The 21,841-nt window shown below is 50.7% G+C and overlaps 11 protein-coding genes across 11 annotated transcripts; 3 read left to right on the top strand and 8 right to left on the bottom strand.

Annotated features, from left to right (window-relative positions):
- Nucleotides 1–155: 155 nt before the first annotated feature.
- On the bottom strand, nucleotides 156–793 carry gup1 (glucosamine 6-phosphate N-acetyltransferase; the record flags this gene model as incomplete). Its single annotated transcript, XM_057133522.1, has 2 exons — nucleotides 156–245; nucleotides 305–793. 2 exons carry the CDS (start codon nucleotides 791–793, stop codon nucleotides 156–158), a joined length of 579 nt encoding a protein of 192 aa, XP_056978810.1.
- Nucleotides 794–1,298: 505 nt separating this feature from the next.
- Nucleotides 1,299–3,195, bottom strand: N7511_011144 (class II fumarate hydratase; the record flags this gene model as incomplete). The annotated part of the gene is made up of 6 exons (XM_057133521.1): nucleotides 1,299–1,485; nucleotides 1,556–2,573; nucleotides 2,624–2,739; nucleotides 2,801–2,838; nucleotides 2,895–2,939; nucleotides 2,998–3,195. The coding sequence occupies 6 exons, from the start codon at nucleotides 3,193–3,195 to the stop codon at nucleotides 1,299–1,301; spliced, it is 1,602 nt and encodes a 533-aa protein (XP_056978809.1).
- A 220-nt stretch (nucleotides 3,196–3,415) lies between these two features.
- Nucleotides 3,416–4,620, bottom strand: N7511_011143 (alpha/beta hydrolase; the record flags this gene model as incomplete). The annotated part of the gene is made up of 3 exons (XM_057133520.1): nucleotides 3,416–3,673; nucleotides 3,748–4,035; nucleotides 4,093–4,620. 3 exons carry the CDS (start codon nucleotides 4,618–4,620, stop codon nucleotides 3,416–3,418), a joined length of 1,074 nt encoding a protein of 357 aa, XP_056978808.1.
- Nucleotides 4,621–5,447: 827 nt separating this feature from the next.
- On the top strand, nucleotides 5,448–6,806 carry N7511_011142 (putative aspartate transaminase; the record flags this gene model as incomplete). Its single annotated transcript, XM_057133519.1, has 3 exons — nucleotides 5,448–6,527; nucleotides 6,583–6,688; nucleotides 6,742–6,806. 3 exons carry the CDS (start codon nucleotides 5,448–5,450, stop codon nucleotides 6,804–6,806), a joined length of 1,251 nt encoding a protein of 416 aa, XP_056978807.1.
- Nucleotides 6,807–7,280: 474 nt separating this feature from the next.
- Nucleotides 7,281–8,641, bottom strand: N7511_011141 (putative chitin biosynthesis protein (Chs5); the record flags this gene model as incomplete). Its single annotated transcript, XM_057133518.1, has 2 exons — nucleotides 7,281–8,462; nucleotides 8,570–8,641. The coding sequence occupies 2 exons, from the start codon at nucleotides 8,639–8,641 to the stop codon at nucleotides 7,281–7,283; spliced, it is 1,254 nt and encodes a 417-aa protein (XP_056978806.1).
- Nucleotides 8,642–8,994: 353 nt separating this feature from the next.
- N7511_011140 (uncharacterized protein) lies at nucleotides 8,995–9,504 on the bottom strand (the record flags this gene model as incomplete). The annotated part of the gene is made up of 1 exon (XM_057133517.1): nucleotides 8,995–9,504. The coding sequence occupies one exon, from the start codon at nucleotides 9,502–9,504 to the stop codon at nucleotides 8,995–8,997; it is 510 nt and encodes a 169-aa protein (XP_056978805.1).
- A 578-nt stretch (nucleotides 9,505–10,082) lies between these two features.
- On the top strand, nucleotides 10,083–10,751 carry N7511_011139 (translation initiation complex factor eIF1A). Its single transcript, XM_057133516.1, has 2 exons — nucleotides 10,083–10,144; nucleotides 10,302–10,751. The coding sequence occupies exons 1-2, from the start codon at nucleotides 10,124–10,126 to the stop codon at nucleotides 10,728–10,730; spliced, it is 450 nt and encodes a 149-aa protein (XP_056978804.1). The 5' UTR covers nucleotides 10,083–10,123; the 3' UTR covers nucleotides 10,731–10,751.
- Nucleotides 10,752–11,500: 749 nt separating this feature from the next.
- Nucleotides 11,501–13,740, bottom strand: N7511_011138 (uncharacterized protein; the record flags this gene model as incomplete). Its single annotated transcript, XM_057133515.1, has 6 exons — nucleotides 11,501–12,001; nucleotides 12,054–12,909; nucleotides 12,959–13,085; nucleotides 13,136–13,390; nucleotides 13,440–13,574; nucleotides 13,623–13,740. 6 exons carry the CDS (start codon nucleotides 13,738–13,740, stop codon nucleotides 11,501–11,503), a joined length of 1,992 nt encoding a protein of 663 aa, XP_056978803.1.
- Nucleotides 13,741–14,063: 323 nt separating this feature from the next.
- N7511_011137 (ssDNA endodeoxyribonuclease RAD1) lies at nucleotides 14,064–17,340 on the bottom strand (the record flags this gene model as incomplete). Its single annotated transcript, XM_057133514.1, has 8 exons — nucleotides 14,064–14,969; nucleotides 15,019–16,111; nucleotides 16,160–16,636; nucleotides 16,691–16,742; nucleotides 16,790–16,860; nucleotides 16,911–16,998; nucleotides 17,056–17,233; nucleotides 17,293–17,340. The coding sequence occupies 8 exons, from the start codon at nucleotides 17,338–17,340 to the stop codon at nucleotides 14,064–14,066; spliced, it is 2,913 nt and encodes a 970-aa protein (XP_056978802.1).
- Nucleotides 17,341–17,851: 511 nt separating this feature from the next.
- On the bottom strand, nucleotides 17,852–18,101 carry N7511_011136 (uncharacterized protein; the record flags this gene model as incomplete). The annotated part of the gene is made up of 2 exons (XM_057133513.1): nucleotides 17,852–17,913; nucleotides 17,960–18,101. The coding sequence occupies 2 exons, from the start codon at nucleotides 18,099–18,101 to the stop codon at nucleotides 17,852–17,854; spliced, it is 204 nt and encodes a 67-aa protein (XP_056978801.1).
- A 1,429-nt stretch (nucleotides 18,102–19,530) lies between these two features.
- N7511_011135 (WASP family protein) lies at nucleotides 19,531–21,582 on the top strand (the record flags this gene model as incomplete). Its single annotated transcript, XM_057133512.1, has 4 exons — nucleotides 19,531–19,740; nucleotides 19,801–20,859; nucleotides 20,910–21,495; nucleotides 21,551–21,582. 4 exons carry the CDS (start codon nucleotides 19,531–19,533, stop codon nucleotides 21,580–21,582), a joined length of 1,887 nt encoding a protein of 628 aa, XP_056978800.1.
- Between the last annotated feature and the right edge of the window lie 259 nt (nucleotides 21,583–21,841).

The raw sequence follows: 21,841 nt of genomic DNA, 5'->3' as shown, positions 1-21,841 counted from the left end.
ACATGCAACCAATGCATGAATTCCTCGCAAATTTATCATATATAATGCGCGCTCAATAAGCCCAGCCAGGCTTATCGAGTCTCATGCCCCAAACGCCAGATGAAAGTCCGCAGTCAACCAGGTCTAACAAGCCCATTTGAAGATTATACAACCGCTCAATAGTAGTGGGCCATTTCCAAGCCAGCACGCTTGAACCCACACTTGACGTAGAAGCCCTCGTTGGCCTCGGAGCAGTCGAGAATACTCTATGAGCCAGTTAGCAGAGTACACCACCCAGCGTAGAAGTCAGAGAGAGAGAACATACCTTGTAGCAACCAACCTTGGCAGCAACGAAATCAAGGGCCTGGATAATCCTCAACCCGAGCTTTTTGCCCTGCTGGCCCTTTTCGACGGCAATATCCTCAATATGGCCAACCATTCCAAGCTCATGAATAAACTTGCGCTCGACAATCAACGAGCCAGTACCAACAACACGGTCTGCTCCATCACAAACAACAAGCATGTAATACTCATCATTGCGCGAGGTAATCCAGTCATAGCGCTTATTCCAGGCTTCCTCGGTGATGTCGCCAACAGTCGTCAAGACGCGCAATACGTCCAGGTAGCCGCGGCCGTAGTCTGAGCGGCGGAGAGGGCGAATCGTGTAGTTTTCTGGGAGGATGGCGATGACTTCGGGAGAGATGAGCGTTGAGGGGAACAGGGGGCCGTCAGATTGAGGGCTGGGGGTGTCGATTTGGGTGATTGTTTCGTTCATGGTCTTGGATTCGTGGAGGGTTGTGATGGGGGTAGTCATTTTTGGAGAGGATGTATTGGTTTGAGTTGAGGGAGGGGTGAGAGGAATGAGATGAGAGCAGTGGGAAGAATGAGAGGAATGAGAGGAAACAGGATCCAGTGAAGTCAATGGGGAATTGGAAGCGAGAAAAAGAAAAGAGGGAAAGGAGAGTTTCAACCTTGGATACTTGAAGGGATCCAGGTACCGAAAGTGAAACACTGCCCCAGGGGTTCTATTAATACTACGAATGCTACGAATACTATGAATATCTTTCTCTTTTTTTTGCCTGCACTTTTATATCGTTGAAATATGACTTTCTTACTATACTTGCCTCCTTTTCTTGAATTACTAACTGGCATCACTCGGCTTGTTCGACCTGCTGGGAAATCCTATTTTTAACTCGCCTAAATGTCCAGGCCAATCTATTCAATAATCTATACTACAACAGGCTAAAGTCCAACTGTTCTCAAACATGAAATTCTTACATCCTAGTCTATAATGGCACAGAAACAGCAGTGCTGTTGATTTACTTCAACTCCTTGGGAGCAAGCATCAGCTCGGGGCGAACGTGCTGGTCAAACTCCTCGGAGCTGAGAGCCTTGAGCTCCATAGCACTCTCCTTGAGAGTGGTGCCCTTCTTGTGGGCGTTCTTGGCGACCTTGGAGGCCATGTCGTAGCCAATGACGGGGTTCAGGCAAGTCACAAGCATCAGACTGTCAAAGCGTTAGAATTTGCCACAAAAAAAAAGTAAGAAAAAAGCAAGGGGGGAGGGGAAATACATACCTCTCGTGGAGAAGGGAGTTAATGCGGGCCTCGTTGGCCTCAAGACCATCAACGAGGTGGGAACGGAAGCTGTTCATGCCGTCGGAGAGGATGCGCACGCTGTGGAGCAGGTTGGCGATCATCAGAGGCTTGAAGACGTTCAACTCGAACTGGCCGTTCATGCCACCAACGGTGGCAGCGACGTGGTTACCCATGACCTGGGCGCAGACCATGGTGAGGGACTCGCACTGGGTGGGGTTGACCTTGCCGGGCATGATGGAGCTACCGGGCTCGTTCTCGGGGAGGGTCAACTCGCCGAGACCGCAGCGGGGGCCGGAACCGAGGTAGCGCACATCCTGGGCGATCTTGAACAGGGAGCAGGCGAGGGTATTGAGGGAACCGGAGGCCTCGACGATGGAGTCGTGGGCGGCGAGAACCTCAAACTTGTTGGGGGCAGTCTTGAACTCGGTGCCAGTCAGCTTGCTGATCTCAGCAGCGACGGCCTCGTCGAAGCCCTTGAAGGTGTTGAGACCGGTGCCGACGGCGGTACCACCCTGGGCGAGGAAGCGGAGGTGGGGGAGAGAGGCCTGGACACGCTCAATGTTACGGTCGAGCTGGGCAACGTAGCCGGAGAACTCCTGGCCGAGGGTGAGGGGGGTGGCGTCCTGCAAGTGAGTACGGCCAATCTTGATCAGGTGCTCCCACTTCTCGACCTTGACCTGGAGGGCGTCACGGAGGGCCTTGAGGGAAGGCAGGAGGGTCTGCTCGAGCTCGACAACGGCAGCAATGTGCATGACGGTAGGGAAGGAGTCGTTGGAGGAGGCGGACATGTTGACGTGGTCGTTGGGGTGGACGGGCTTCTTGGAGCCCATGGTGCCACCGAGGATCTCAATGGCACGGTTGGAGATGACCTCGTTGGAGTTCATGTTGGACTGAGTGCCGGAGCCGGTCTGCCAGACAACCAGAGGGAAGTGGTCCAGCAGCTTACCCTCGGCGACCTCGGCGGCGGCCTGCTTGATGGCCTCACCAATCTTGGGGTCTGACGCTAGTCAATAATCTGATATCCGAAGTTCCTAGAGCATCACATACCAAGACCGTACTTCATGTTCACCTCGGCGGCAGCACCCTTGAGGATACCGAAAGCCTTAACCACGGGGGCAGGCATACGGTCCTGGGGCTGGTTGATGTCGAAATTGCCCAGGGAGCTGTTTCCATCAGCGATCCGGTTTTCTCTCTTCTCTGTCCTCGATTCGCGGGTCGGCTTACCGCTGAGTCTGCGCACCCCAGTACTTGTCACCAGGAACCTGTTCCAGCCTCGTTAGCTCTTGTAATTCCGATTGTAACGCCGTCGTTCACTCACCTGGATCTCGCCAAAGGCATCGCTCTCGGTACGGGCGTCAACGGACTAGCAACCATTAGCTGTATTTTCACGGGAGCTGTCTCTCTCTCTCTCTGTGTCCTACCATTCTGGTGGTGGTTCCAAAGGCACGCTTGTTGAGGGTCTGAAGGCGAGGGAAATCGAATTGACGGGTATTGGATCTCAAAGACCGAGTAGCCGGACGAGCGCTGGACAAAAGGTTGCGAGCTGCGGGGGTGGCTCTGGTCGCATGTGTTAGGGTGGCCATAGAGCGCACCGCGGCTCGGGAAGTAGAAGGATTCATTATGGCTAAAAGAGGACAAAAACAAGATCAATTGATCGCGCTATTTCGAGACAGATCGCAAAGGATTCTCAAGAAGCAAAAGTGAGGATTAAACGACGAGTCGCCGGCTTCCCCCAACCGAAACTTCCCGGTATCGGCAAAACACCAAATACCACGGGTTCTCGTCTGTTCGAGGCCGTATTAATGGTTAACTACGGTATTCTGATTACGGGTTGAACACTCATCCCTTGAGTTGGCGCTTCATCGTCTCAACCACTTTCGCGTTATATCGTCGCCCTCCTTCCAAGATGCCATCCAGGCTAGTGACCAGGTGTGATGCGCTCATGATTCGATTGACCTCCACCAACACGCCAGCAGCTTGAAGTTTCGCTGCATATGCTTCGCCTTCGTCGCGCAATGGGTCCAGCTCCGCGGTAGTCACCAACGCCGGGGCCAGATTCTGAAAGTTAGGAGCGAGAATTGGCGATATTTTCCAGTCCTAAAGGGATCAGTCTACATTGGCAATGATGGAGGAGGAAAGACTACTTCACCCGACTGCGTTGGTCGAGGTACCCCCAGGAACTGTCGATGGAAGTATGCCATACGTGCGGCAGGGAGTGCGGGCGCAAACTCCATCTCCCGGTAGGATTCGTAGGGACAACGCTCTCGATCAAACTTCCCTTCCGGCGTGAAAACTCGGTGCAGATCCGTCACTGGCACAGTCAAGATCTGTAGTCGCAGAGGAATGTCTTGATCGCGACATAGATGGCTGATGACAGCCGAAAGCTGACCTCCTGCTGATGCGCCGCCCACTGCGAATCGATTGAGATCAAGATTGAACTCGGTTGCTCTGGAACGGACCTAAGTCTCGTTAGTTGATGTTCGCTGTTCATCGGGAGAGGGGGAGTCTAGATTCACCCAATTGAAGGCCGTCCAGCAATCATCGACAGGAACTGGATATTTGTACTCGGGTGCCAATCGATAGTCAACATCAAATGCAACCAGGTCTCCTTCGAGGCCATGAACAACTCTCTTGCAAAAGTCATGGTCGTAGACAAGCCCGCCAAACACCCAACCACCTCCATGGAAGTTGATATAGGCCGCTCGCTTCTTCGGGGTATCTTGTTTGTCCAGTTGGGGCTCTGGCTCAAAGATCCGAACAGTGATCTCCCCGCCATCAACCGGACATTTCTGTTCAGTGATGCGAAAGATGTCCGGACCCCGAGCTCGCCCATATGAAATGATATACCGGGCTGGGTTCTTGCGGAACTCTTCTATCGGGACCTCGTGTGTATGGAGTCGGCCAGCATTGTACTTGTTGTAGTATTCTACGTAGACTGGGTCATACCGAGGAAGTAGCTCCGGCGGAATACTATTGTGCAGCGGTTGGGATATCATTGGAAGCTCGAATGCGTGTAATGCTGGGTCACCAGCTGGCTGGGTCATGATTCGGGTCACCAAGTAGGGCTGAGTCGACAGATGCTTGTTTTCTGAGGATTTGAACCTCTCGCGCGGGGTATGAGCTGTTTCTCAGTATGGCCGTCATTTCATGCATGAACTGTCAGCATTACCTGGACGAAGCCCTGGGGTTGTAGAAGACGGCTACCAGAGTACAGGGTCTATGTTGTAAACAGTATACTCTCACTCTATCTTGATAAACAACATTGAAGCGAGTTTCTATGAATTTGAAAGACCTATTTATGATCCAACATTAAAGACTTGGATCAACGGATCATTCAGGCATGGTATGGAAGTTGCATGTGAATGTCATCCCCCATCTATATATTTATGCGTCACTGCATCTTCCCAACTACAACCCCCCAACCAACTACTAAATTACCACTGAATAGCTTCCCTAGACCAATACTGACGCAAGGATCGTCGTGATCTCACATATATTCCCATATTTCCATGTTTTCCCCCTGGTTACACACCAAAAGAATAACTGATTACCCCAAAGGGCAGTCCGCATGCGTTACACCCTCAGCTGACCGAGGCAAAGTTTCCAAGATTAGCCAAACCAGGATCAATCGTCGCAATCGACTTGATTCTGCTCCAGGATATACGCGGGTATCCGTCTTCAACGAAATGTATGATGCTTCGCTCTCACGAACCGCTACTAAGCGGGACTTCCCGCGGGGCAAAAAAGAGATGGATCCCTTGGGATGCGATATCGGGTTGACTCAGCGATCTTGTTTCTTTGATCGACAACTCTTCCCGCACAACTTGCTCCAATCAATTGAACACCTATTCAATCGCACTCTGACATAACAATGGCTAACGTGAACACCCGCCTCAATGTGGCTCCGGTCCCCCCAGACGAGATCTTTGCTTTGAACGGCGCCTACGCCGTCGACACATTCCCCCACAAAGTCAGCCTGGGTGTGGGTGTCTACCGGACCGACGATGGCAAGCCATGGCCCTTGCCCGTGGTGCAGAAGGCTGAGAAGCTGCTGGTGGCAGACAACGATCTCATGCGCCACGAGTACACCGCTATCGAGGGTGACGTCCCCTTCCTCGGAATCGCACGGGATCTGATGTTCGGCTTCGAGGGCAAGCAGACTGAAGAGGAGGCCAAGGCACGCATTGCAACCGTGCAAACCGTCGCCGGAACTGGAGCCAACCACCTGGGAGCCCTGTTCCTCGCCCACCACATGAAGCCTCGCAGCGTCTGGCTGTCGAACCCTTCCTGGGCCAACCACCAGACCATCTGGGAGCTGGCTGGCGTACCCCGCAAGACCTACCCTTACTACCATGCCGCCACCCGTTCTTTCGACTTCGAGGGCATGATGCACACCCTGGAGAACGAGACGGAAGAGGGTGACGCTGTGCTGCTGCACGCCTGCGCGCACAACCCTACCGGCCTGGATCCCAACAAGGAGCAGTGGATGGCCATCGCCGAGGTCTGCGAGCGCAAGAGCCTCTTCCCCTTCTTTGACTCGGCGTACCAGGGCTTCGCCTCGGGCTCCGTCGAGGAAGACGCCTGGGCCGTCCGCTACTTCTTCAACAACAAGCCCGACATGGAGATGTGCGTTGCACAGAGTTTCTCTAAGAACTTCGGTCTTTACGGCCAGCGTGTCGGTGCTTTCCACTACGTCACCAACCGCAGCTCCACCGCCATCCGCGATATCGTGGTGAACAACCTCTGCCACTTGATCCGTGGTGAATTCTCCATGGGTCCCCGTGTTGGATGCAGCATCGTCAAGAAGGTCCTCACCAGCGAGGAGCTGACTGCCGATTGGCACCAGGACCTGCAAGTCATGAGTTCTCGCATCAAGACTATGCGCCAGGCTCTTTACAACGAGCTGGTCCGCCTGCAGACCCCCGGTACTTGGGAGCACATTATCCAGCAGGTATGTTTCCAACAGAATCAACGGCTTGATTGCAACATATACTAATACTTCACAGAACGGCATGTTCTCCTACACTGGCCTGTCCCCCAAGCAGGTCTACGCCCTGAAGGACAAGTACCACATCTACCTCCTCAAGTCCGGCCGAGCATCCATCAGCGGCTGTAAGAATTGCCCGAGTCCGTATTATTGAAACACGAGCTGACACAGAACACAGTGAGCGAGAAGAATGTCGCGTACGTCGCACAGGCAATTGACGATGTCATCCGCACCGAGGTCTAAATTTGCAACAAGTCCGAGCTGGACAAGGGTTGTTTGTAATTGCATTTCATTTCGGTTGCATGCCCTGAGAGACATTTCTCAAAAGTCGGCATCTTGTTTCGCACTTTGCATTGGCGGGCCATGTTCTGATTTCACGACCTTTCATGATAGATAAATATTTAGAGAATCATTGATAGCATCGGTATCGTTGCTACTCACTATGTGATCCTATCCCAGATCTAATAGAGACCGTCAGATCAATTGAGTAAAGGCTGCATTAGGAAAACTATCTACTGTACATACAACAAAGGTGAACAATCAAACAGAGAGACCGGGCATATTCGTAAGAGACCTTGTCTTGCTAGGTATGGAGGCGCGTCGCCAAACACAACATCATAAAACTGTGCAGGAAAAAGTTCGTAGACGCTGCTCGACAAAAAGAGATATAGAGGTAGAAATTGATGAATCAGGAGAAAGAAAAAGAAAGGAAAATCATCAGAGAGGGACTTCGTTGAAGTCACCTTCACCCTCCTTCCCTTTGCTTTTTGCCGTGCCAGAGCTTGCAGCCTCGGAATCATCATCGGGTCTGTTCTGTGGAAGAGTAGTCCCCTTGTCTGAATCGTCGTTGCTCTCAACGTCGGCTTCAGGCTCATGGATCTCTGGCACAGACATGGGTACTGTATCTCCATTCTGAGATATCTCATCTGTGCCCTCTCCCTCATCTTTTGGCGGTGGAGGAGGAGGAGGAGGCGCGGTGTCATCTTCATCCGCGGATCCAACTTCCTCTGTTTGTGCCAGCGGCTGACCATTCATATCGCCACCAGGGAACGGAGTCAAAGGAGGTTCCTCAGGTACCTCTTCCTGAACAGGACTTCTGACAGGCTGGGTACTGGGTCTGCCCTGATTTGGCATGGTAGCCGAGGACATAGTAGAAGTAGTACGCTGATGCGAAGAGCCATGAATTACACCCAATTGCCGAGCCTTGGGATCAGCATTGAGATAGTAATTCCGCACACCAACGATCGTACCCTCAGACTCGCAAGCATCAACCCACTCAGGCGTGACAACAGGAATGTTCATCTCAACAGCCTTCTCCCAAAGCGGGCCCCGGCCCTCAGTGCAAACAAAGTGGGTGGTATCAATCCGCACGGAATCGATCAACTTACCACCAATCCGATCCAGCGCAGAGCCCAATGCATCCTTCTGCGCCGGGTCCAGCACTCCCGTTGTGACAGTGATACCAGACAGATCGGTCATCTTGTGGGTGCGACACGTCAGCTTCTCGGACTGGTAAGTACCCGCAGTGGTCCGGAGGACAAGATGGAAAGTGTATTCAGAGTGAATGGCCAGGCCGGAGATTTTCGTGCTGCGAGTCTCCAACGGACGTGGTATGGAACCGGCCTTTGAGCCATTGCGGTAGAGGGAGAGGGATTTTAGGGATGCAGTAGCCAAGTCGATAGGGTCCCATTCGAGGACGAGGGAAGTCTGCGTGGCATTTCGGAGACGCAGGATCGGGGGTGAGGGAGCTTTCACGCCGTAGGTATTGAGGATTCGTTTCTGGAGGGATTGGAAGGCTGTTGCGCTTGCTGCTTCTGCGGCGTGGTTGCGCGACACGGTGATGTCGACGATGCTGCCGGAAGCGATGTTGTTAGGGAGAAGGACGGAGGGAAATTCGATCTGTGCGAGGGGTGATTAGACATGTTTCTTTGGGTGTTCGACGTGGCTTGTTCGTGTCGCAGTTTGGCTGCTGGTTGGAGCATGCGACCTAGGGGGGTGTGGCTTACGAGGCGGTTGTCTTGAGTTAAAAGGACTGCGACGCCCGCGTCTACCTTGCCGACTGTCAAGGAGACCAACATTTTGAGGGGGATAGGGGAGGATTCGGATGAACGATGGTTGTTGTAGTCCGGAGAGAGAGAGTTGGGGTTGTTGATTCCGCCAGATCGGCATTTAGCGAGTGTCCAACGGGGAGCCAAGATTCGATCTGTATTCACTTTACTTCAAACCAACAATGTTGTAGGCAACTCAAATGGGGTATTCTTGTTTAATGTAGTAGTGAGTAAAGATATTGTGACAGCTATTCTGTCAGACAGCCAATTATATAGCCAAATCCAAACGCCATGACCGATGCTTCCCAGTTCCCAGGTAATGTACAAAAAATGATAGTACACGAATATGAAAGAAAAAGTATTGTACAGACTGACCACAGCCCCTATGAAGGGGTCAAAGATGGTCGTCGTTCAGCCTTGGACTTCGAGTTTGATTTAGCCTTCTGCTCAGGGACCGCTGCTTCATGTTTCAGAAACGAAGATATTAAATTGTTGACGTCTTCCTGAAGCGAACCCATTTTCTGGGCCAAACACGGTGGCTGAACGAGGACCTCCAGACTTCCCGTCACACCAGACTTCCCTAGAGCAGACGCCGAGTCGAGCGGTTTCCCGAAGGTGTCCAGCCCATGCTGCTTGAGAGCCAGCTCAATAGCTAGACGCACTCGACGTGCACACCAGGAGCGAACTACACGCTTATGTTGTTGGATCTGTGTCACCGACACCCGCCACCACAATGTATTGCGATCTCGGTGGCCGCATATATGGACGATCTTGGGTCGGATTGGGTGGGAGGGAGCTCTCAGGTAGCGGCTTGCGACGGGAGGTTGAACATTTTTGGGAGCCCATCGCATGATAATGCTCTTGGTAGGTGTTACTCCCTTGAATAAAGACATTCTGACCGAGAAGTGTCGACAATTGCAAGGATCGTTGGTGTAGAAAGAGAGTTGAAGAGAGGGTTGGGAGACTCGTAGCTCATTGGTATGGCGAATCGACAGCGAAATTTATCAAAGAGCGATAGGCACCTAGGCCTCGTATTTATCGAGATGTTGCAATTCAATCAATAGACATATCACTGAGATACAAAGAGAGCTGTGAGCGCTTGAGGTGGCCCAATAAGAGTAGGAATCGCTAGTCTCGGGATGACCGGGGCTGAGGCAACCAGGCCAGACGTGATGAAAATAAATACCAGCCTGCAATCCCACAGTATCACAAGGCCTCCAAATCACTCAAAATCTTAACATCGCGAGACTGGAAAACATTCAAACTCGTCATCTTTTTTTTTTGCCCCAGGCGGTCAGACAGACACCTTGACTCTCAGGCTGCAACTGACGCAAGGTGCCTGATTACATAACGCGCAAGATTTGACCCGGGCACAATCCCCCACTCTTCTTTCTTTCTTCCATCCTCGCTTCCCTGGTCATCCTCGATTAGGCCTCTTAAGATCTTGAGTGATCTGCAGAAAAAAATTCAACAAGTGAGACACGACCCAGGTGAAGGTCGCCCATAACCACCATGCCCAAGAACAAGGGAAAAGTAAGATCACAAATTCCAGCCCCTCTTTGATAATTTCCTCCCCGCCACTCTGACCTAATACCATTTTGGGATGACCCCCTGAGTTATGAGGTGGCACCCGGGTGGACTTGATGTGTGGGAAACATTATGAAAGCAATATGCTAACAACTGACTACAGGGTGGTAAGAACCGTCGTCGCGGTAAGAACGAGAACGACAACGAGAAGCGTGAGCTCGTCTTCAAGGAAGAAGGCCAGGAGTATGCCCAGGTTGTGAAGATGCTTGGCAACGGTCGTCTTCAGGCCGTCTGCTTCGATGGCGAGAGCCGTCTGGCCCACATTCGTGGCAAGCTCCGCAAGAAGGTCTGGATCAACCAGGGTGACATTATTCTCCTCTCGCTCCGTGACTACCAGGACGAGAAGGGTGATGTTATCATGAAGTACACCGCCGACGAGGCCCGTTCGCTCAAGGCCTACGGCGAGCTTCCTGAGCACGCCAAGATCAACGAGACTGATACCTACGGCGCTGAGGGTATCGAGGACAACGTCGAGTTCGACGAGGACCGCGAGAGCGAGGACGACCAGGAGATCGATGTCGACGACCTCTAGAGGTCACCCCTTGCTACCCCCAGAGTTCGATGCTCTACCCTGCAAGAATGCCCCGGAAACGTCTCTCGGTGTTCTCCATGTTCGCCAAACCCCTCCCCTTATACTCGCCGTTGTTGGTTTAGTGCCGTGGCTATCATATCCCGATTATCTCTGCCTACTTACCACGCGAGACCCTTCGGTTTACGATTATCTCTGTACATTCGCTCGAACGAATATCAAGAGCATCCCAAACTTCTCAACCCTCGACGCTCCTCTCAATCCCGGCTCTGAATGAGGCAAGGGAACCACACACTGGCGCTACTGTGACAATCTTCCAGGGCTTAAAGCCATCGAACAGAGGAATCTCGGGTTTTGTCTTGGATGATTCTGGTTTTTTGGTGGATCCTCAATTCCATTGTCTCTTTTGCAAATACCTAGGATCAGATACAGAGACCCAAAATGGTTGCAAGACGCATGATGAACCTGTGTGCTTGTTTCTTTGCACTGCGTTGCATGCTGTGCATTTGCTCTGTTCACCTCGACTTGCTTTTCTTCGTTCTTTTATGATAGACTCATGAAATGGGCCACGAGAATTGAAAATATTACCCATATGCATACATACTTTATTCCCTTTGGAGACATGACACATAGTCAAGTTTCTTCTATAGAAATGTATACTAGACCACCTTGTAGTGCTCATTCATACAGGCAAATAGCCTGAGATGTACATTTTGGACTATCTACTTATGTCTATCGCTATTTATTTCAGGAGTCCTATATTCAACATGAAATCAAGCATCCAGACTCCCCTTAGCTTGAGTCGAACCCTCCACACAACTTCCACCTCCAAACATAGCCTTCGCAGCAGCCTGCCAAACGGTTTCCCGCTCTAAATAATTATCCAAAGTGTAAAAGAGGCGACACTCAGCAGCCTCATAAACAAACTGCAACGGAGTCTCCCCGTCCTCGGGATCATACTCATTTCTGAGATTCAAATTCCCACTCCAAGAAAGTGTCGCCTTAGTACTGGGACTTGAGGCATTGAAAGCCTTCCACTCGGACGCCGTCAACAATGGCGATGAAGTATTCATCGATTCACTAATCAGCTGGTTCACTTGCTGGATGTAACCATTGATATAGTTTATTCCGAGCGATTGGCCGCCCTTTACGCCGCCAACACCTTGCATAGGTCCCTTTTGGGGACGGCCGCCGAATGTGACAGTGCGCACACCTTGACGTTTCATTAATTTGACGAAGAATGCACAAGTTGAGACGCAATCGCCATCCGTGATCTGAGAGAAAATCAGTAACTCGTTAGTATTACAAAGAAACGGATGCACTCACGATAGCGATATTCTCCGCTGGGAACAATGATTTGCTCGGCTTCAACGGAACAGAACCATATCCATTGATGGGAAAGACATCCGAAGATGTTGACGTGTAGTTGAAGTTAGCGAATAGACTAGAAGCCGAACTCCCAAGAATATCATGCGGGCCATAAAGATCCTCCCAAGAGCTGAAATCTGTCTTCTGGTTTGGCTGAACCATCTGCCTATACGCGAAGACGTTACTCGAATCGGTAGATGTATCCCTCGAGTATGCTTTAGTGAGGTACTTCGCGGCATCGTGTGCCCGGAAGCGCGTCGCTGTGTATGGGGTAGCTTCGGGGAAGAAGATACGAGAGAAGTCGATACCGATGGACATGTATCCACCTGGATTGGCAGAGACGTCAATGAGCACGTTCTTCTTCCCGGCCGCTGTGGCATTCTGCAGGAAATCGATGGCAACCTTGGCGACCTCTGATGCACTCGATGAAAATGTAGGTAGGAAGATGATTGCCGTGTCCTGCAGATCTGTGACGTTGGAAAAATATCCTGCAATTGAATTGGCCGAGGTGCGCCAGTTGGTACTGGGGAGTCCTGGTACTTCTGATGCTTTCTCTGCACCGGAGGATGAACTCAAGGGCGTGGACAGGTCCCGAGGAATACACTCGGTGTTCCAGAGATGGGTTCCATCATCATAGGCGAAGAAGCGCTCGCTTGGTGTGGCCGTCTTCTGCACTGTCTTTTCTGTTCCATTGGCGAATTTGAGAGACAGCTCGGCGCCATCAGTCCAGTCGCCGATAGAGGCCCAGATTCCGTTGGCGTCGGTGGGAGTATTGGTAACACTGCGGGCCAGTGCAGGGAACACTCGGTTATACCTGAGGCTGTTAGATTTAGTCGGTTGGTGACTGAAAGAAAGGTACATACTGTGCATCACGGTCTTGGAGACTCTGCCCGCTGGCATATGATTCTAGGAACTTGGCTGCATCGGTGCCGTTGATAGATTTCAGAGGCGAGACAGCTTTTGAATTTGTCTCCAGTAACTTGGCATCGTCTAAGATGGTGGTTAGTAGAAGCTTAGGTATCGATTTAAGCTGGACATACTTAAAGTGTAAACTTGCGGAAGGGCAAGACCATCTGTTGAGATTGATACCAGGGGCAGGTCTAGTCCATAGGTGAAGATGGATTGTGAACATAGCTGGAATGCAAGATGTCCATCATGTGCAGATTTTATGACATTATTCACCTCGAGGTCCATGTCGAATTGACTAGAAAAGCCATTTCCCTTTGCCTTGGCCAGAATTGTGTCCATTCTGGCGATGATATCCGTGGAAGACATAGTATATCCGGACGGGGGATCTAGATATGTTAGGAATAAAAAGGAGATTTTCATGTTGGATATACTTACTTTTCAGAATATCAATGGTTGACTGAAACTCGAGGATCTTGCGGACCTGATTCAGGAAATTAAGGGCACGATCCGAGTCAAAGGGCATCGACAGTAAACACTGATGAGCCAGATCATGAGGCACAATGGCATTAACTGCGACTATCAGTTACATTCCAAAGAGGAAGTAAGAGGAGAGCTCACTTTTGTTTTGGTTGGCATCAGCTACCAACTGGCTAACCTGCGCACACGGCTCAACATCTGTAATCTTCGCGGCACTAACAACAGCCCACGCGACTGTTGAGACAGTTTTTAGATGCATGATGGATAGTTGAAGACGTCAAATGTCATCACGTTAACGGCCAAGGGGTGAAGTCTGTCAGGGGATCCCTTGCGTTTAGGTGATCTGCAGGATCGACGCCAAGACGAGAATATTATGGGGTAGGCGAGTTGGCAATTCTATAAATATCGAGAAATCCGGATGTCTCGGTGATATACTTGGGGAGAAACACAGTGTGATAGAATGATAGAGTGATATAGAGGTGATTATATCGGTTACACATTACATTTGGTTGACGTAGACTCACGTCCACCATCCTCTTGACTTGTCTGAGGAGCTTTACGAGTATATTCGTTAACACTGCATCAATCAAAGACACTCTTGCGAAAGAAGCCGACAATCTTTCGAGCGGCCTCTTTGCCAACCATGGGATCTAGCTGTTCCTCGCTCATGTTGGCAATGTCACTGATGTTGTCCGTTTCAATGATCAGTCGCTCGAAGGCCTGGGGGGTGACACCCGGTACAGCTCGTAACAGGTCCTGTGGAAGAAGGTTGAAGGTCCGATGCTCGATACCAGAAGCCGCCATGACATCACCAGATCCAGACGAGATGTCAAAATCAAGGCCCAGCTGAACTGCACGAAGGGGATCTGGCTCGTGCGCGTTCTTTTTGAGTTCGGAAAATATTTCAGCTGTTTGGTAGGGGGAAGAGGACCAGATGATCTTCAGTCGCGGGAAAGCAAGAGTAAGAAGGACAAGTAGATGTTGAGCGGACTTGGGATTAGAGGGATTGGCAAGGGAGCTGCTACTCGTGGTGGTCGCAGTGCCGGAGGATGAGAAGCCATAGTCCGTCAGGAAGGTGGTACCTGTTGGAACGGAGGCAAAAGCATCGAATGTGAAGGATTTGTTCTGGTCAAACTCAATCAGAAGTAATGGATCCTTATAGTGCTGAAGCATAGTCTCGGCCTGGTTATAGAGCCGGCCGTTTTTGAGAGAAGTGATCAGATCACGGATCGACTTTCGCTCGACGCAAATGTCCGGGGTGAGAATGTAGTCACCCACAGTGAGCTGACAGGGAATCACTATCATATTGTTGCCATGCAACAAAGATGGGAGCGCACTCCGGAATTCTCGCACATCAACCACCACCCGTGGAGGGGAGGCAGTAGCAGCCAGTCGTCCTCCTCCAGCAATACGAGTGTTCACTGTTCTGAGGAATTGCTCTTGCGGGTCATCGGCCTTTTTATCATGCGTCAAAGTGACCGCCATGCTCTGAAAAATGGGTTAGCAGATATTCCGGATGATCGAGCAAGTAACATACCCCCTTCTCCTTGATCAGTTTGGTGAACGAGTCCTTTTCTCGACGGACAGCACTTAAATACCGCTGTTCCTCGACCGAACCACCGTAATACATGAAGTACACCCTCACATTCCGTCCTGAGTGGGAGCTGCGATAGACCTCCACTCTTCGAATGAAGGCTGCATCCGGTTCATACATGATGATGTATCGTGGGCGCGCTTCTTCAAGTATGTGTTCATCCATGTCACCATCGTAAGGATGAATCATAACCAGATCATCCATATCGTATAATTCATAGAAATCATCCATATCTTCCAATTCATCCACGATGATTTCCTCTTTATGTGTTTCTTCAACCTCAGTGGGTTGAATCTCACTAAGCAAGCCGGCAACCTGAGCAGGCAGTTCAACATCAGTCTGAACACTGCTGTTTGGGATACGCCCGGCAGCAGAGGTAACCGCACCACCGCCACGTACTCGACGACGTTTATTTGGTGGAGGTCGCCCTTGAGGCGCGCTCTGGGCTGCAGGTGACCCCGAAGACTTTTCAGACCTATCGTCTTCCACTGTGCCTGAGAGGTTTCGATTCACATTTGACAAAGATCGCTTCCAATTAAGGTAGTCCCGCAGTCGGCGACGCATCATGACCTCTGCAGAAGGCTTCTCATCTATCTCGTCGTCTTCCTTGGAATCGGAACGGGCAATCTTGGCATGCATCGTGCCAATGTACTCACGAAGTTGCCGGCAAATCCGTTGATCATTGCACATTATCAAGATAGTGCTATTTGATAGATCCATACTCTGAGGATGAAGATAGGCATCGTGCTCGATTTCCCCAAGAACCTCTGATAGAACATTCCATTTCGGAAGCTCCTCGAGAGCCGGGTTCAACTCAGAAGAGAAGTTTGTCGAGTATGAATTGGGGCGAGTGAGCTCATTGTTAAGCTTGCCTTCATAGACACGTGATTTCGCTGTTTGAAAAAGGACATGGGCGGCATCAAGGAAGAGCCACGGTGAGTAATTGTATTTGTTAGAGCCGGGAGGCGGAGAATGAGCAGAAACGATAGTATCAAGGTATTTCACGAAAGAGACAGCATCGTAAGTAAGCAATGCACTGTTGTTTATTAGCGCATGCAAAGAACAGCCAGATGGAAAGTCTTACTGAAGAACTGCTCGAAGGTCTGTGAGATCGCTGACGATTTGCCGTGTCCTGAAGCTGACACGATGCCAGATTGGATCTAGCTGACGCCGGATGATAACGTCGAAATTCCTATGCAAGGCACTGTCCAAAGTCCACTCTTCCATATCCAGCCCTGTGTTGCTTTTCCGGAGTTCAGTGATACTGATCTCCACGCATTCGAGGACTGCATTCTGGATTTCTCTCATTTTGTCGCTCATCGGAACTTCTAGCTCAATCACTTCTGCTTTTCGATTTCCTTCCAGTGATTCTGCAACGGACACATGGAAACGAGGCCACAGTGATGCCTTACGAAGGAAGAGATTCTGCAGCATCTTGGCAAGGGGCGCAAATCCTGTTGTGAATGGCTCTGGAGAATCCGAAAATGCCTTCAGGAAGCCACGCTTATTCGATTGCCGATAGACACGGACAATGAACGCCTCGAGCGACGTTGCCACAACCCTATTATATATGGGTAAGTTGTCGTATAAGATTTGATCGCTCGGTGTCACTCACTTATCTGCGTGTAAGATGATCATACCAGTGACCTTTTCAGGATCAAGCAGTTCTATAAGAATCAGTAGGCGTAAGAGAAAGAATAACCGGCCTGCATACTTGACAGCAAATCCACAACCAATATTCTGGATGTTACACTCAGAATACCACCCTCGCCATATATTCTCTCTCTGGAAGCTTGTCAGTAACCAGTACCACATGGTAGATCCAAGGTACCCGCCTCGTCGGCACCGTAGCCTTCTCAGTATTGATGACCTTCAAACCCCTAGCAAGGGGCGACTTGCTCGTGGCATAGTGCTCCGCCAATGCTATACCCAGCCCATCAGCCTTCAATTCCGTACCCAGCTCGTGTCCACTCCACTTACCTTCTCCGATCCACTCATTCTCGCGTTCGTCGGCGCCAACCAACAAGACTAAGTTGTTTCCAGCTGCATCATAGAAATGAAGAAGATTGGTGATCAGATGTAGTAATCCAAGACCACGTGCCAGTACGACAAGCTCATCTTCGGCGCGTAATTCGGTGAAGAGCTCCTGCTGGTATTGCTTCAAGGAAGTTAGTCAGATGATTTGCATCGTCCCTTATCAGGTACTTGGTCACTTACCAGCGGCAAGGAAAGCTTCACCGGCACATTATTCCGTTCTGGAGGCATGGGGAACACTTCCTGACGCGTTGAGACAGGGGACTGTCCTGTCAGCGAAGATGCCACGCAGTCACGTGTCATGATATATGACGTAATGTGATACCTCCAGTGCCTCGAAGCATGAAGGATATTTGGCACATTTGAACTGCTACTAAATAGGTTATTTATAGTGCTTCGTGCCATATAATACATGTGAGTCAGATAGATATTTGATAGTAGACAATGTCTTTTTTAGACTGGAAAGCTTTTCCAGAAGCTGTGAAACGCAGAGCTATTGAGTTGTCTCATTGTTGATGTCAAAGTCTATGCACAACTACTGAGGAGTTTTGATCAGGCCAATATACGAGCTATTACGTCTGAGGTCAAATTACGTAGGGAAATCTGAACATGGCTAAGTTGTATGGCCTGTGTACACTAAATGGACAAGGTTCCCCGTACTGACAATCAAGAAGTGAACTAATATGACGGGAATAGAGACAGAGATACGTAATTCATGGCAGAAGTGAGAGCATCCTTAAGGTCACTTGTTCAGTTCCTTCATACGAGCCTCAAGCTCTTCCTTTGAAGCCTTGGGGGGCATGTCTGCTGAGTGTTAGTCATGGGATATATGAGTTTGATGAGAGTTTACATACTATCTGGAATATGAGGGCCCTTGGACAAGAAGTCTTGAGCAGACGCCTTCTGGGTGTCTTCCTTTGATTTCTTCTCAGACTCGTTGTCTCCCTTTTGAGCACAGATGGGAAGTCCGAAGATTCAGGAATGACAGGCATGATGGGATAAAAGAGCTCTCAGAATTTGGATAGAGAAGTCGTACGTGGAAAGAGGAGAAACGGGAGTTGGAAGTGTCAGTTTTATAGATCTTAAACGGGATGACGTCGGTGGGCAACACATTACAATGTTAGGTGCAACTATGATTCATGATTGGTTCTTTCATTTTGAATAATACAAGTTTTATTGTATGTTCATATGGAATGGTATACCTCACTACGTATAGCTTATATCACCTTTATCTCTTCTTGGCATGTTCAAGAGAAGGCGACATGTGCAAATTTGACGATAGATAATGGGTTCTACAGCTATAAGGTAACTGATTCGGAAACATGGTAAGGCTATGATATGTAACTATTTGCTCAGGTGTTTTAGGACATGTCTCGTGTGCTACTGCTCCATATACGTGAAGTATGAAGAACAACTTAACGTCAACGTGGACTTACATCTCGACTGTCATCGTATCTACCCAATAATGCTCAATGTCACCTTTTAGAGACCTAAGGCCTGCTTATGCTAAATACCTAACTGGATGATAGTTTCAAGTTAAGAGGTTTATCGCCACTTAATGTACGAATTGTGTGTTCTAATGAATCACCATCAGCTAGTGCTTGTCCTAGGTGACCAAAGTGTTTAAGAAGATGTTATTAGGCCATGGTCCTGCACGGTACGAAAATCTAGAGACATGGCCTGGCAAACAAAAACCAAGCAGCATAAGTAATGTATAGAACTGCCTTGTAGTTGCCCTATTGTTAGTTTATAAACCAGTTCTAGTGTGGGTGTTCATGCACCGCTTTAGAATGAGCACGCTACTCCATAAAGTACTTGATAAAGCTAAGAAGATCACCAAGTAATGGCCATTTAGACCAGGCTTCTTGTTACTTCGCCAACAATGTGAATTCGTATATTTTTTCAAATCCTCTAAGTTAGATACAACTCGCACCTCGCGCTAAGCCCCATCCCGAAAGGCGTCATTGCACATAATGTCCATGCCAACAGCACTTTTCTTGCTACATAATATTGCAATAAATTTGAATGAGAATACTACTTTATTTAATATCAGAGAAGTCGAAACAGCCTTGGGGAGCCTCATACATAGTAGACCCAAAGTACCACGTGCCACTGTGGTGCGGCGGAAGGCCCAGCTCACTCCGGTCTACTCCCCCCGCCTACGTCTTCTCATCTCCCTCTCCAACTCTCCAACTCCCCCCAAGGCAACCGCCAGTCGGCCCCTCTTCACCTACCTCTCTCTATTCAGATTACCTCAATCTCCTTTCTATACTTCGCATTCCCCGCCGCTATCCTATTAGTTGGTGTATTGGGCATTTTATCAAGATACCCGCCCGGCTGCAATGTGTAATTTACTCACTTAGCAACCCTTTGAACTACACCCTTCCTCTCTTCGTCTCTGTGGGATCACCCAAATTCACTATGCCGTCTATTCTCAGCGATGCCGACAAGGAAACTGTCAAGCGGAATGTCCCCAAACCCGCCAACAAGATCCTCGCCGTAGCTGTCGCACGACTCTACGTTGCCTACCCCGATGGACAGCGATGGTCGTTTACCGGCATCCAGGGAGCTGCAGTCATCTGCAATGACCTTGTGGGAAGGACTTTTTGGCTCAAAATGGTCGATGTCTCGGTGAGTGTTGCATATTGACTCCGGAGATAAGAGCTGAGTGCTGACAATTTGACGTTGAAGCCTGCCGGAAGAGGCGTGATATGGGACCAGGAGCTCTATGACAACTTCAACTACAACCAGGACCGAACCTTTTTCCATACCTTCGAGCTCGAAGACTGCGCGGCCGGATTATCCTTCGTTGATGAAAAGGAGGCCAAGACCTTTTTCAAGAAGATGCACGAGCGCGAGAAACATGCGAGCAAAGAAACACTCAAGACTCCGTTCGCTTCGACCCGGGGACAAGGACCAGCTCCCGTTGCCAACGGAAAGGTTGGACGGTCTCTATTTGGAAGCTTGTTGCATCGTTCGAGCGCAGCGCCGAGTGCGCCGCCTCCGACAGCACCTGCGCCCTCAATACAGGTTTCTCATCCCCCAACACTGGCCCCAAGCGCGGCCCCAAGCGCGCACCCAAGCGCGCCAGCAGCTAAGCCAGAAATGCTATTCGATGCCAAGCTGTTGGACGAGCTTAAGGAGATGGGAATCACCGAAGACCAAATCGCCGAGAACTCCGATTTCATCCAAATGTACATTGATCAGAAGCAAGCGGCAGCTCAATCGGAACCTGAGGAACAAAGCAAACCTAAAGCTGCCCCTCCTCCGCCTCCTGCTCCAAAGATGAACACAATCAGCCCTCAAGGCACAGGATCCAGCTCGTCTAGTCGACGTGGCCCACCACCACCCCCTCCATCCCGAAAGGCACGCCCCGAAGCAGCAGAGGAGCCAGTTACTCCTCCTCCTCCTCGTGAGCCATCTCCTCCTGCTCGCAGATTCAACGCTCCTCCTCCACTTGCAGACGCAGGCAAATTTGCAGAGCCAGCTGGCCCTGCCCCGCCGCGACGTCCGCGCGCAACATCGAATGTCAACCCTGGCCCTCCGCCGCCGCCGCGTCCCCCCAAGACCCCAATGGAAGACCATCAGCCCAGCCAATCTCGTTTCGGGGTGCCGCCGGTATTCTCTGGGGATCGTAAGGTCTCCGCACCACCAGCACCACCGAGCCGTAGCCCTGCGCCAGGTGGACCTCCCCCGCCGCCGCCTCGTACGATGAGTCCAGCAGCAGCACCACCTCAACTACCACCCAAAGTTCCGGCTACAACTACGATGACAGGCCCTCCTCCTCCTCCCCCAGCCAGGGGACCTGTATCTCCACCACCGCCCCCTCGACCTGTGCCAGGTCCACCGCCTTCTACAGCAATTCCACCACCACCGCCCCGAGGCCCAATCTCGCCTCCTCCCCCTCCGCCCCCTTCTATGCCTGCATCATCCCCAAGCCTTCCCCCTCCACCACCTCCTCTACCCGGCTCTGCGGCACCTGGTGGCCCTCCCCCGCCTCCTCCCCCAGGGCGTGGCCCTTCGATGCCTCCTCCACCGCCTCCTCCTGCACCAGGTTCTGGGGCACCTGGAGGACCACCCCCCCTCCACCACCTGGTCGATCTGGCGGTGCTCCACCTCCGCCTCCCCCGACTGGAGGTGCTGCACCACCCTTACCCAAAAGCACCGGTGGACGCGATGATCTTTTGGCCTCCATCCGAGCCTCTGGCAGTGGTGGCCTACGCAAGGTCAAGGCCTCTGATAAGAAAGATAGAAGTGCTGCTATTGTCCCTGGTGGTGCTAACGAGTCTGCCGCAAGTCCCAGCGGAGGAGGTGCTCCTCAGGGTGGTCTAGCTGGTGCATTGCAAGATGCTCTCAACAAGAGAAAACAGAGGGTCAGCGGAAGTGGTATGTGAAAGTCTGTCGGTTGAATACATTATATTCTAACTAATTCCTCTTGCAGATGACGAGAAAGACAACGACGACGATTGGTGAGCAGTTCACGGTGGCTTCAAAGTACTTCAAGATACCAATGGCTTTGCGTTTTTGCAAGCATCGAGCATTATGTTTTTTTCTGCCCAAAAGTTTCCCTTTAAGAGCGCTTCAGTGGGAGGTCAGGCAATGCTTTTTGTACATAGCTTTTCATGGTAGAGTGCGAACGGCTAAGTTTAGTGGGAAGTCGTAGATGTACAGCGGCTGTCTGATGCCGGTACTTCATATGCCAATGCCAAGTTTCCCCTGGTGAAGTCACCAT

Source organism: Penicillium nucicola (assembly GCF_028828085.1).
Source record: "Penicillium nucicola strain IBT 29836 chromosome Unknown utg000011l, whole genome shotgun sequence".
NCBI classification, from domain to species: domain Eukaryota; kingdom Fungi; phylum Ascomycota; class Eurotiomycetes; order Eurotiales; family Aspergillaceae; genus Penicillium; species Penicillium nucicola.
Note: the sequence above shows the minus strand (reverse complement) of the source record. Positions and strands in the feature narration are given on the sequence as shown.